The sequence below is a fragment of the Ranitomeya imitator genome, chromosome 2 (genome assembly GCF_032444005.1).
Source record: "Ranitomeya imitator isolate aRanImi1 chromosome 2, aRanImi1.pri, whole genome shotgun sequence".
Lineage (NCBI taxonomy): Eukaryota > Metazoa > Chordata > Amphibia > Anura > Dendrobatidae > Ranitomeya > Ranitomeya imitator.
Genome location: NC_091283.1, coordinates 513,856,427 through 513,871,524, shown reverse-complemented (window position 1 = coordinate 513,871,524; position 15,098 = coordinate 513,856,427). Strand labels below are relative to the sequence as shown.

General features: G+C 42.4%; 1 protein-coding gene across 2 annotated transcripts in view; it reads right to left on the bottom strand.

The window, feature by feature from the left end:
- The window catches only part of TBKBP1 (TBK1 binding protein 1), a 115,095-nt gene extending 100,380 nt beyond the window's left edge, over positions 1–14,715 (bottom strand). For both annotated transcript variants that reach the window (XR_011318383.1, XM_069751712.1), the window contains exon 1: positions 13,860–14,715. Coding sequence is in view for 1 of the 2 variants with exons in the window: in XM_069751712.1 (XP_069607813.1) it covers positions 13,860–14,087 (228 nt within the window). In the remaining variant the exon portion in view is untranslated. The remainder of the gene's footprint in view (positions 1–13,859) is intronic.
- Between the last annotated feature and the right edge of the window lie 383 nt (positions 14,716–15,098).

The following is a 15,098-nucleotide window of genomic DNA, read 5'->3' as shown; positions in this document are numbered from 1 at the left end:
TTGCAGATACACACTACTGACATTAGTAGTGTGGAATCTGCAAAAAAAATGGAGAGAAGACATGGTTTACTGTATGTAAACCATGTCTCAAATCATGTCGGGTTTTAGGAAGGAGAAAGAAAAAGCCGGTAATTGAATTACCGGCTTTCAAGCTGTATAGCGCTGGAATAAATATTAATATATATACATATATGTGTCTCACTGACATATATATATATATATACCTATTCTATGTGTACACATTTATTCTACCTATTCTACTGTAAGCTGTCAGTGTGATTTTACTGTACACCGCACTGAATTACCGGCTTTTCTCTCTAATATATGTGTCTACTGACATATATATATATATATATATATATATATATATATATATATATATAGACAGTATATATATATTTTCTTTTCTTTTTGGGACACATGGATCACTTCTATAGCGGTATGTTGGTTTTGCTAGCCTGCGAGAAAACCACGCAGTACGGATGCCATACGGATTACATACGGAGGATGCCATGCGCAAAAAACGCTGACACACCCTGCCTACGGAGGAGCTACGGACCACTTTTTTCGGGACTTTTCAGTGTATTACGGCCGTAATATACGGACCGTATTGTTTTACGCTGTGTGTGACGCCGGCCTTAAGAGTTACCATTTTCAACGGGGCTAATTTGGCGCCGCTGCCCCTTGTATTTTACATACAGAAACAGTTCTGCAATTTCCATGATACTTATTTCAAATTCACGGAGGAGAAAGCCACCGCTGTAGAAACAGCACGAGGAAAGCATTTTCCCTTGAAAACAATTGCAGCCATATACCTTGGTTGGATTCTCAAGATTTTATTGCAGAAATTTCTATGGCTTAAAACAGGTAATCTTAAGCATTTGTATAGACACAGATTTTTGCAACTTTCAGGCTGCCGTCACACTAGCAGTATTTGGTCAGTATTTTACATCAGTATGTGTAAGCCAAAACCAGGAGTGGAACAATTAGGGCTCATTTCCACTTGCGAGTAAAACGGACGAGTGCAATCCGATAAAAAATCGGATTGCACTCGGACCAATGTTATTCAATAGGTGTCTTTTCATTTGCGATTTTTTTCTCAGCCGAAATCGGACTGAGAAAAAAATCGCAGCATGCTGCGATTTGCTGCGAGTCTCGGACGAGACTCACCAATGCAAGTCAATGGGTGCGATAAAAAAAACGCATGGCATACGGAAGATCCGTATTCCATCCGTTTTTTACGGATACCTTACCATTATGTGTCATAGAACACTGTAAATAGTCCTGTAAATGACTGTATAAAAATAGTTGCAGAGAAAAAAAACGGATTGCATACGGATGTAAAACGGATAGTGCGATTACAAAATCGCATTGAACTCGCATCACAAACGCATGACAAACGCATACTTTTCATCCCTTTTTTCGGTCCAGATTACGGACCGATTTGTCTATCACAAGTGGAAATGAGCCCTTAGAGGAAAAGTTTTTGGCTTACAAATACTGATGTAAAATACTGACCAAATACTGCTAGTGTGACGGCAGCCTCATAGAGATGAATGGGGCTGTCATTCATTATAGGTTGCTAAGGAAAGCATGATCCGTCTGAATAGCCAGCTTCATACCACGTGGCTGCAGATTGTGTTAAATAGCCGGCATCTGATTGTAGCTGCAGCAAGCAGAGCTTTCTCCAATCGCTTCAGTTCAATCATTTATATGCTGCTGTCAATCATCAACACTGACATTTTAATGACACCCTGCAACACGATCAATTGCAGGGAACACCAATGAATTACCATGATAGCCAGAGGCCTGCTGAAGAACCTCAACACTGCTATCTTAGGCTACGTTCACACTAGCGTTATGCTAGTGTGTGTCGGGTTAGCGTCGGGCGACGCACGCGTCATGCGCCCCTATATTTATCATGGGGGACGCATGTGTTTTTGTTTGTTGCGTTGTGCGACGCATGCGTCTTTTTTGCCGCAAGCGTCGGACCAAGAAAACGCAACAAGTTGCATTTTTCTTGCATCCGATTTTCGGCAAAAAACGACGCATGCGTCGCAAAAAAAGCAGCGTTTTTGCATGCGTTTTGCCGCGTTTTTGCGTGCGTTGTGCGTTGCGTCGCCGACGCAGCGGCGCACAACGCTAGTGTGAACGTAGCCTAAGTCCTCCTGTGAAGCAGAAAGGTGTAATGGATCGAGAAGAAAAGAAATGTAGGGTGACATTATTTAGAAAAAAATAACATAATGTGAGCAATTTGCACTGGCAAATAATGGAAAAAGTGTATAATGATGGGAGACAAGGGGTTAACACAAGGTGACTCCTGAAAAGGGAGTTTTTTTTGGATACAGAGGTTGGAGAAACTTGCCCCAAAAGGGTTCAGTGAAATTTTTTTATGTGATAGATATAACGGTGACACTATTTCAGGTTAACATATATTGTTTCTTGAAAGTATGTAATTTCTTGGGTTTCTATGACACTAAATGTTCACAAGTGCATGAGGTCAGCATGTATGAGACAGGGGGCATTGTATGATGGCGCTACTCCTGCTGTGCACCATATGTACTGTATGTCTTAAGGCTTCTTTTACACATGCCGTGATTTTGCGGCTTCAATAAATTTCTATGGGGCCGCAGTTATTCCACGGCGCCCCGTGTGGCTGTGAGGGTCGTATTTACGGCCGTGAAAAAAGATCGCGCCTGCTTGATCTTTTTCACGGCTTATGGACACGGCCCCATTGTAAATCAATGGGGTCGCAAAAACAACGGAAGGTTGTTTTTGCGGTGCTCCGTGACTTCCGGTTTTGCAGACCGCCGGGTTTTTTTTCCCCAATACTTTTGCTATAGTGTTGGGAACCCGAAAGACAGCAATCCGCAAGTTTCTTGCGGTCCATTATTGTGGCAGACCTTGAAAATTGCAGCGATATGGCCTGCAAAAAAGGCCCGCAATTACAGACCACAAAAAAAATGGTAAGTGTAAAAGAAGCCTAAGGTTATGTGCACACTTTGCGGATTCTCTGCGGATCCGCAGCGTTTTTTGAGGTGCAGAAACGCTGCAGATCCACAACTGATTTACAGTACAATGTAAATCAATGAGAAAAAAAAATGTTGTGCACACTTTGCGGTAAATCCACTGCGGAAATGCTGCTCTTTAAAAGAACTAGCATGTCACCTCTTTTTTGTGAATCTGCAGCGTTTTTGTACCCATTCCATTATAGAAAAGCGCAGGGGTAAAAACCGCAGCAAATCCGCAAGAAAACCGCAGCAAAAACGCACAAAAAACGCTGCGGAACCGCACAAAAAACGATGCGGAACCGCAGGTACGTTTTCTGCCAGGAGAGGCAGAATCTGCACCAGAAATTCCTAAGCCTAAGGCCGGCTTCACACTCAGCGTATGAAAATACGGTCCGTATATTACGGCCGTAATACGCTGAAATGTCCCGAAAATAGTGGTCCGTAGCTCCTCCGTAGGCAGGGTGTGTCAGCGTTTTTTGCGCATGGCATCCTCCGTATGTAATCCGTATGGCATCCGTACTGCGTGGTTTTCTCGCAGGCTTGCAAAACCAACATACCGCTATAGAAATGATCCATGTGTCCCAAAAAGAACAAAAAATATATATATACTGTCTATATATATATATATATATATATATATATATATATATATATATATATATATGTCATTAGACACATATATGTATATATATTAATATTTTTTCCAGCGCTATACAGCTTGAAAGCCGGTAATTCAATTACCGGCTTTTTCTTTCTCCTTCCTAAAACCCGACATGATATGTGACATGGTTTACATACAGTAAACCATGTCTTCTCTCCATTTTTTTTGCAGATTTCACACTACTAATGTCAGTAGAGTGTATCTGCAAAATTTGGCCGTTCTAGCTCTTAAAATAAAGGGTTAAATGGCGGAAAAAATTGGCGTGGGCTCCCGCGCAATTTTCTCCGCCAGAGTAGTAAAGCCAGTGACTGAGGGCAGATATTAATAGCCTGGAGAGGGTCCATGGTTATTGGCCCCCCCTGGCTAAAAACACCTGCCCCCAGCCACCCCAGAAAAGGCACATCTGGAAGATGTGCCTATTCTGGCACTTGGCCACTCTCTTCCCATTCCCGTGTAGCGGTGGGATATGGGGTAATGAAGGGTTAATGCCACCTTGCTATTGTAAGGTGACATTAAGCCAAATTAATAATGGAGAGGGGTCAATTATGACACCTATCCATTATTAATCCAATTGTAGTAAAGGGTTAAATAAAACACAAACACATTATTTAAAATTATTTTAATGAAATAAAAACAATGGTTGTTGGAGTATTTTATTCTACGCCCAATCCAGTCACTGAAGACCCTCGTTCTGTGAAAGAAAAAACATAATAAACCAACAATATACTTACCCTCCGCAGATCTGTAACGTCCAACGATGTAAATCCTTCTGAAGGGGTTAAAACATTTTGCAGCAAGGAGCTTTGCTAATGCAATGCTACTCCTCGCTGCAAAACCCCGGGGAATGAGTCTAAATATAGATCAATGAGCTATATTTAGCTTCATTTGCGGTGAGGCGCCCTCTGCTGGATGTTCATAGATCGTGGGAACTTTCCTAGAAAGCTCCAGGCTCCAGGCTCCAGGCTTTCTAGGAAAGTTCCCACGATCTATGAACAGCCAGCAGAGGGCGCCTCACCGCAAATGAAGCTAAATATAGCTCATTGATCTATATTTAGACTCATTCCCCGGGGTTCTGCAGCGAGGAGTAGCATTGCATTAGCAAAGCTCCTTGCTGCAAAATGTTTTAACCCCTTCAGAAGGATTTACATCGTTGGACGTTACAGATCTGCGGAGGGTAAGTATATTGTTGGTTTATTATGTTTTTTCTTTCACAGAACGAGGGTCTTCAGTGACTGGATTGGGCGTACAATAAAATACTCCAACAACCATTGTTTTTATTTCATTAAAATAATTTTAAATAATGTGTTTGTGTTTTATTTAACCTTTTACTACAATTGAATTAATAATGGATAGGTGTCATAATTGACGCCTCTCCATTATTAATTAGGCTTAATGTCACCTTACAATAGCAAGGTGGCATTAACCCTTCATTACCCCATATCCCACCGCTACACGGGAATGGGAAGAGAGTGGCCAAGTGCCAGAATAGGCGCATCTTCCAGATGTGCCTTTTCCGGGGTGGCTGGGGGCAGATGTTTTTAGCCAGGGGGGGGGCCAATAACCATGGACCCTCTCCAGGCTATTAATATCTGCCCTCAGTCACTGGCTTTACTACTCTGGCGGAGAAAATTGCGCGGGAGCCCACGCCAATTTTTTCCGCCATTTAACCCTTTATTTTAAGAGCTAGAACGGCCAAATTTTGCAGATACACACTACTGACATTAGTAGTGTGGAATCTGCAAAAAAAATGGAGAGAAGACATGGTTTACTGTATGTAAACCATGTCTCAAATCATGTCGGGTTTAGGAAGGAGAAAGAAAAAGCCGGTAATTGAATTACCGGCTTTTTGCTATATCGCGGCTGTATGGAGTAAGAATATATATACATATATGTGTCTCACTTACATATATATATATATATATATATATACCTATTCTATGTGTACATATTTATTCTACCTATTCTAATGTCAGCTGTCAGTGTGATTTTACTGTACACCGCACTGAATTGCCGGCTTTTCTCTCTAACACCGCTGCGTATTCCTCGCAAGTCACACTGCTGGTCCGTGTGTAATCCGTATTTTTGGGGCTTCCATAGACTTCCATTGGCGTTTTATTTGCGCAATACGGTGACAAACGCAGCATGCTGCGATTTTCTACGGCCGTAGAAAGCCGTATAATACTGATCAGTTTAATACGGCAGATAGGAGCAGGGGCATAGAGAGTAATTGTGCCGTATTTTTTGCGAGTTTTACGGACGTAGTTTCTGCGCTCTTACGTCCGTAAAACTCGCAAGTGTGAAGCCGGCCTAATCCGAAACGTGTGCACATAGCCTCAAGGGAATCTATCACCAGATTTTTTACTTCCCCATCTGAAAGCAGCATGATGTAAGGGCAGAGACCATGATACCAGCAATGTACCACTCTACTGGTTGCAGTTTTGATTAAAGGGAATCTATCGGCAGATTTTCGCTATTTAATCTGAGAACAGCATAATATAGAGCAGAGAGCCTGATTCCGGCAATGTATCACTAACTGGACTGCTTGATACAGTATTGATAGAATCCTTGTTAGCTACAGGTAGATGTAGCAGACTTAAGCCTTTTGGGCTGTGTATCATTCCACCCACACTGACACCTTCCTGTGTACACTGTGAATTGTAAGCAATCTGCTGACAGTGGTGGTAGCTGGGTTACACTGATTAGCCTGGCACATGATCTGTAGTCTGCAGTGTTAGGCCGGCGTCACACTCAGCGTATAAAAATACGGTCCGTAATTTACGGCCGTAATATGCAGAAAAATACCCAAAATAGTGGTCCGTATCTCCTCCGTAGGCAGGGTGTGTCAGCGTATTTTGCACATGGCATCCTCTGTAATCCGTATGGCATCCGTACTGCGAGATTTTCTCGCAGACTTGCAAAACCGACATACGGACATACAATGGATCCATGTGCTCCCAAAAACACAAAAACATGTACTGTCTATATATATATATATATATATATATATATATATATATATATATATATATATATTAATATTTCATCCAGCGCGAGATAGAAAAAGCCGGCAATTGAATTACCGGCTTTTAAGCTATCTCCTTCCCAAACCCGACATGATATGAGACATGGTTTACATACTGTAAACCATCTCATATCCCCATTTTTTTTGCATAATCCACACTACTAATGTTAGTAGTGTGTATGTGCAAAATTTGGGCTGTCTAGCTATTAAATTAAAGGGTTAAATGGCGGAAAAATTGGCGTGGGCTCCCGCGCAATTTTCTCCGCCAGAGTAGTAAAGCCAGTGACTGAGGGCAGATATTAATAGCCTGGAGAGGGTCCACGGTTATTGCCCCCCCGGCTAAAAACATCTGCCCCCAGCCACCCCAGAAAAGGAACATCTTTGCAATTCTTTGCAATATTGTCTGTGTTTTTTTAACCATTTCATGCTATTGGATTAATAATGGATAGGTGTCATAACTGACGCCTCTCCATTATTAATCTGGCTTAATGTCATCTTACAATAGCAAGGTGACATTAACCCTTCATTACCCCATATCCCACCGCTACACGGGAATGGGAAGAGAGTGGCCAAGTGCCAGAATAGGCGCATCTTCCAGATGTGCCTTTTCTGGGGTGGCTGGGGGCAGATGTTTTTAGCCAGGGGGGAGCCAATAACCATGGACCCTCTCCAGGCTATTAATATCTGCCCTCAGTCACTGGCTTTACTACTCTGGCGGAGAAAATTGCGCGGGAGCCCACTGCCAATTTTTTTCGCCATTTAACCCTTTAATTTAATAGCTAGACAGCCCAAATTTTGCACATACACACTACTAACATTAGTAGTGTGGAATATGCAAAAAAATGGGGATATGAGATGGTTTACTGTATGTAAACCATGTCTCATATCATGTCGGGTTTAGGAAGGAGATAGCAAAAGCCGACAATTGAATTACCGGCTTTTAAGCTATCTCGCGCTGGATGAAATATTAATATATATATATATATATAAATATATATATATATATATACACATATATACCTATTCCATGTGTACACATTTATTCCACCTATTCTATTCTAACCTGTCAGTGTGATTTTACTGTACGCCGCACTGAATTGCCGGCTTTTCTCTCTAACACCGTTGCGTATTTCTCGCAAGTCACACTGCTGGTCCGTATGTAATCCGTATTTTTCTCGCCCCCATAGACTTTCATTGGCGTATTTTTTGCGCAATACGGTGACAAACGCAGCATGCTGCGATTTTCTACGGCCGTAGAAGACCGTATAATACGGATCAGTAAAATACGGCTGATAGGAGCTGGGCCATAGAGAATTATTGTACCGTATGCAATCCGTATTTTCAGCATCTCTCTTACGTCCGTAAAACACGGTAGTGTGACGCCGGCCTTAATCTGCAGATAAAATACAGATTGTATTGAAACTACAGCACACAGCCTAATAAGTGACACATTGTTGTAATCACGCTCTTGTGCTCTATATTAGGCTGCTCTCAGATTAAATAGCAAATACCTGCTGACAGACTCCCATTAAATGTTTTCTGTGTTGTAAATCTCCCAGTTCTCCGAATGCTGAATAACCCACCCCCACCACTTATTTTCTAATTTCTGTGTACACTGTGCATAGGCAGAAAGCTGCTATACAGGTGTGGGGTTGGACTATATGGCAACAGGTTTACTAGTCTTCTAGCGATAATCTCCTGCTGACAAAACAGTGATTTTAGCAAACTACCACAAGCAGCCCAATAAGTGCTTTTCGGCCTTACTAACTATGTTACTATTTAGGTTCTGTAGAAGGACGTAGATCTGGGGATATATTATGATGGAATATAGGCTGAACTGGATGGACAAATGTCTTTTTTCGGCCTTACTATGTTACTATGTAAGTGACACATCATTGAAATCAGGATATTTGCCCCTACATCATGCTGCTCTCAGATTACGTACCAAAAACCTGGAGACAGATTCCTTTTAATTAATGCCTTTGGAACCGATTTAACTTCACATATATATCCTGCATGACAGGCATATTTTTTGCTTTTGCACAATTAGGGTATGTTTCCAAGTTCAGGAAACGCTGTGTGATTGACGCTGCATAGAGACGCAGCGTCAAACACGCAGCGTCCAGATGTTATAGCATAGTGGAGGGGATTTAATGCAATCCCGTCTCCACTATGCGTGGTAACACGCATCCGGCGGCCCTGCGATTCCGGACATGCGGCACGTCTTTTTAGATGGCAGCATGTCCATATACTTTGCGACGACGCTGTGCCGCCGGAAGGTATAACACAGGGCCCTATGTGTGGGGTGCGATGATACCGGATGTGTGCAATGAACACATCCGGCATCATCGCGTCCCCAGAAGGGGGCGGAGCTTTGGGCGGAGCGATTTCGCCACTACGTCCAAACCGCCGGCCATCCTGAACGTGGACACGTACCCTTATCCCCCCCTTCTACCTTGAACCATAACTTTTGTATTTTTCGGCTGACATTAGCTCTTGTTTTGTTTGTGGTAAAAATTCTAGTATTACATGATGCTATTGATTTTACAATATAATGTTCTGAAAATGTGATTGAAATTTCATGTGGACTGAAATAGTGGGAAAAAAAAAATTCTGCCATTGTGTTTTTGTATTTTGTTTTTATGTATTTATTACATAATAAATTTATTTATTGTTTTTATTACATTTATTGTATTTATTATCTATCCATTACAGCAGGGGTGTCAAACTGCATTCCTCGAGGGCCGCAAACAGGTCATGTTTTCAGGATTTCCTTGTATTGCACAGGTGATAATTTAATCACCTGCACAGAATGATTCCAGCACCTTGTGTAATGCAAAGGAAATCTTGAAAACACGCATGGTCTGAGGCCCTCGAGGAATGCAGTTTGACACCCCTGCATTACAGTAAATGGCTGCCCACTCTCCCCAGTCCCACAAGCTCGCTGCCTCGGGGTAATCCTTGACGCTGATCTCTCCTTCAAACCACATATCCAAGCCCTTTCCACTTCCTGCCAACTTCAGCTCAAAAATATTTCACGAATCCGTTCATTCCTCAACCAAGAATCTGCAAAAACTCTAGTCCATGCCCTCATCATCACCCGCCTTGACTACTGCAACCTCCTGCTCTGTGGCCTCCCCTCGAACACTCTCGCACCCCTCCAATCTATTCTAAACTCTGCTGCCCGACTAATCCACCTGTCCCCCCACTATTCCCCAGCTTCTCCCCTCTGTCAATCCCTTCACTGGCTCCCCATTGCCCAGAGACTCCAGTACAAAACCCTAACCATGACGTACAAAGCCATTCACAACCTGTCCCCTCCATACATCTGTGACCTCGTCTCCCGGTACTTACCTACACGCAACCTCCGATCCTCACAAAATCTCCTTCTCTACTACCCTCTTATCTCCTCTTCCCACAATCGTATACAACATTTCTCTCGCGTATCACCCCTACTCTGGAACCCTCTACCCCAACATATCAGATGCTCACCTACCATCAAAACCTTCAAAAAGAACCTGAAGACCCACCTCTTCCGACAAGCCTGCAACCTGCAGTAATCACCGATCGACCAAACCGCTGCATGACCAGCTCTACCCTCACCTACTGTATTCTCACCCATCCCTTGTAGATCGTGAGCCATCGCGGGCAGGGTCCTCTCTCCTCCTGTACCAGTTATGACTTGTATTGTTTAAGATTATTGTACTTGTTTTTATTATGTATACCCCTCCTTACATGTAAAGCGCCATGGAATAAATGGCGCTATAACTATAAATAATAATAATAATGTATTTATTGTGGAATGAAAATTAAATAGCAATATGATTCTTCAAGGTAAGTACGTTGATGGTGATACCAGATTCTTACAGATAGATAGATATGGGATAGATAGATAGATAGATAGATAGATAGATAGATAGATAGATAGATAGATAATTAGATAATAGATAGATAGATATGGGATAGATATGAGATAGATATGGGATAGATAGATAGATAGATAGATAGATAGATAGATAGATAGATAGATAGATAGATAGATAGATAGATAGATATGGGATAGATATGAGATAGATAGATAGATAGATAGATAGATAGATAGATAGATAGATATGTGATAGATAGATAGATAGATAGATAGATAGATAGATAGATAGATAGATAGATAATTAGATAATAGATAGATAGATATGGGATAGATATGAGATAGATATGGGATAGATAGATAGATAGATAGATAGATAGATAGATAGATAGATAGATAGATAGATAGATAGATAGATAGATAGATATGGGATAGATATGAGATAGATAGATAGATAGATAGATAGATAGATAGATAGATAGATAGATAGATAGATAGATAGATATGGGATAGATAGATAGATAGATAGATAGATAGATAGATAGATAGATAGATAGATAATTAGATAATAGATAGATAGATAGATATGGGATAGATATGAGATAGATATGGGATAGATAGATAGATAGATAGATAGATAGATAGATAGATATGGGATAGATATGAGATAGATAGATAGATAGATAGATAGATAGATAGATAAATAGATAGATAGATAGATAGATAGATAGATAGATAGATATGGGATAGATATGAGATAGATATGGGATAGATATGGGATAGATAGATAGATAGATATGGGATAAATATGAGATAGATAGATATGGGATAGATAGATACATACGGTACATTAGTGATTATAAGAACCTTACACATTCAGGGTTTTTGCAACAAAAATTTGATTTGTGTTGTCACTTTCAGCCAGACGAAACTGTTTTATTTTTCCGATGTCTTATTTTTTAGCGCTGAGCTGATGTTTTTATTGCTACCATTTTAGGGTACATAAGACAGTTTGATTTCTATTAATTGAATTTTTGGTGGAAGTACCTTCACTCAAAACACTATTTCTGGGGTTTCTATTTTTTTTTTCCTTTTCAACATATGTGGTAAATATTATTTTATTTTCACAGATCGGACAATGTTCCCACATTGAGCTTATGGTGCGTTTTTGATGCTGCGTGTTTTTCCTGCGTACAAAACACAGCGTCTTACAGCTCCAGCAGAGTGGATGGGATTTATAGAAATCTCCTAGCCACTGTGCTTTTTTTTTACTCAACATAAACTGAGCTGCAGTGCATGCTTCAAAACGGCAACATGTCAATTTCTTTTGTGAGTGCGCTGTGTTTTCTGTGTGGAATTTCCCCATAGACTTGCATTAGAGCAGAAATTCCGCAGGTAAAAAACTTATCAAAAACTCATGTAATCTGCACTTAAGTATGTCAATAACGTTTTGTGAAAGCAAAAAAAAAAAAAAACAGGAAGTGTAAACATCAAACAAAGACAAAAAATGCAACATCGAAAAAGTGATTCAAACATGTTAAAAAAAAAATGCACACAAAGACACAATGAAAAAACGCAAGTAACCTATTTAAATACTAAGTGCAGTAGTTGTTCTAAGTCCATTTTGCACCAGCTACTGCAACCTGTAGGTGGACCAGTGATCATTAGAACAAGCGTTTGTCCCCAGACAATTTGCACATTGTCATCAGCACATCCTATTTAGGCCTAATTCAGACAACCAGTTATTACATACGTGTTCTCTGTGTTTTCCATGAATATAACACATAGACTATAATATGTGGTCGCTCACATGGCCAAGAAAAATCATTGACTGAGGCTTTACATGGGGAGATGTTAGGCTGCATAATAGATGCAGATTGCTGCAATGTTTACAGGGGCTAATTATAAGCCCATGTAAAAAGAGTCCATGCCATTGGTGCAACCTGCGCAGCCGCACAGGGGCCCAAGAAGTAAGGGGCCACTTGCAGCTCCAAAGCAGGTGAAATTGGGCATATTCCTGAATATTTGGACTGCACAGGGTGCTCTTCTGCCTGTGTCTGCTCCTCAAAGGGTCATAATATTTTACATTGCCTTGTGTGCAGCAGTGATACATATTCCTCACCATATATCAGAAGTCGTAACGTAAGTGATCATATATTAGCGATAATCTGATAAATACATGAAAGTTACATGGTCAGTATCTTCACTTTCTTACTTCCTCTTGTTCAACTTATCAAGAAGACAAGCTCTGAACTTGTATGTCTCTTATGTATTAGCTAATGGAAAGTGTGGTCTATAATTTACACGCTAGGTTACCCCACATCTTCTAAATGACTCGTGGCCATCACTGATCTGTGACAGCATCCTCATCATTTATCGGCTATGTGATAATGCAGTCATATAAGATGTGTCTGGTGATTGCAAATCCCTGGTATACAACAGTAAGGCTACGGTCACACTAGCAGTATTTGGTCAGTATTTTACATCAGTATTTGTAAGCCAATATCAAGAGAGGGTGATAAATGCAGAAGTGGGGCATATGTTTCCATTAGGCTGCCGTCACACTAGCAGTATGTGGTCAGTATTTTCCATCAGTATTTGTAAGCCAAAACCAGGAGTGGAACAATTAGAGGAAAAGTATAATAGAAAGACGTCACCACTTCTGTATTTATCACCCACTCCTGGTTTTGGCTTACAAATACTGAGGTAAAATACTGACCAAATACTGCTAGTGTGACGGCAGCCTGAGTGTCAACTTATGTCTTACGTGTGCCTCAGATCCGGTGTCCTCCGGTAGGATGAGGATCATGTAACACCTCAGATACATAAGATGATGATAAATCATTGGGGTTGGCATCTGGTGACATCAGTATGTAACAGAACATGTCTGTTATTCTCCGAGACTTCTATGCTACACATCAAGGCGGTAGGATACATCGTGCTATAAATGTGATGTTTACCTAGTGACCAGCTAGATTTACTAATAATCGGGGGTGATATTTATCAATAAGACATGAGATGAATGATCCGCACAGGAAAGTTCTATTCTGTGACTTGTCATCTAGGATACGTCTTGATATGCTGCAGGTAATTAATTGATAGTCTCTCTCTCTGTCAGACTTCCTCTAATTCTTGTCTTATCCCATGCAGTGCTATAGTAGGAGCCAGTGACCCATCATGTACCTACATTGTGAGGCGCTGCGGTCTATGTCAGCGCCATAGCCATACGGGTTGTCATTAGCACATGCCCTCTACACTAGGATTACCAGGCTGTGAACTGTGGAAAGCTGAGGTGCCCACCTTGCCCTCATAGACTTTGAGCTTCCTGCGCAGTGAGCCGTTCTCCCTCTCCAGGGCGCTGAGCCGCTCCTTGATGTCACCATATGCAGTTATCAAGGCGAAATGTGAGGCGGAGCACAGGTCCCCGGACTGGTCCGTGTTGGGGCTGTCCACCCAGTCATCCTCCTCCTCGTCCTCCAATGTCTCCTGGGCAATGATGCTGATGTCATCGCCGAACACCGAGTCCATGTCCAGGTGCAGCGGGAGAAGCCAAGTGGCGCGGAGCCCTCTGCACTCGGCGCCCTGTGAGGCCGGCAGTGTTACTCTGGACGGGTCCCACACACACGGGGCGTCCACTGTCGCAGGAAGTTCTGGTCGCCGCCGTCCAGGCTCTCGGGCGCTGCAGCCAGCGGCAACTTCTGTGTGTGTGAGTGTGGAATGGACTGTAGAAGGCTAAGCTAGCCACGGGGGCAACATGGAGAAGCTGGCGGGCCGGTGCAGTGAGGAAGGATGGAGAGCAGCTGACGGCCGGTGCAGTGAGGAAGGATGGAGAGCAGCTGACGGCCGGTGCAGTGAGGAAGGATGGAGAGCAGCTGACGGCCGGTGCAGTGAGGAAGGATGGAGAGCAGCTGGCGGCCGGTGCAGTGAGGAAGGATGGAGAGCAGCTGACGGCCGGTGCAGTGAGGAAGGATGGAGAGCAGCTGGCGGCCGGTGCAGTGAGGAAGGATGGAGAGCAGCTGGCGGCCGGTGCAGTGAGGAAGGATGGAGAGCAGCTGACGGCCCACTCTCCTCAGCACCCAGGAAGCTGGCGGGCTTGTTATCAGAAGGTCTGGCTGGTATTGTCCTGCTGTATCACCATGCTCCCTCCTCTTCCCAGAGACCACCTCTTTTCCTCTCCATTCAGTCTGCATACCCCGTGACACAATGACATCAGTTCCTCTGAATCACAGGGATCCTGAAAGACAAAGTGAGCTCCTTGTATCCCCCCAGCCAGTGCCCCCAATAGGATGTGTACCGGATTCAGCACACCGAACAGTCTGGGGGCCTCCGCCGGCCACTGGTTTGTCATTATGTACCCCTTTGGCTGCCGTCACACTATCCGTATTTGGTCAGTATTTTACCTCAGTATTTGTAAGCCAAAACCAGGAGTGGGACAATTAGAGGAAAAGTATAATAGAAACATATGCACCACTTCTGTATTTATCACCCACTCCCAGTTTTGGCTTACAAATACTGATGTAAAATACTGACCAAATACTG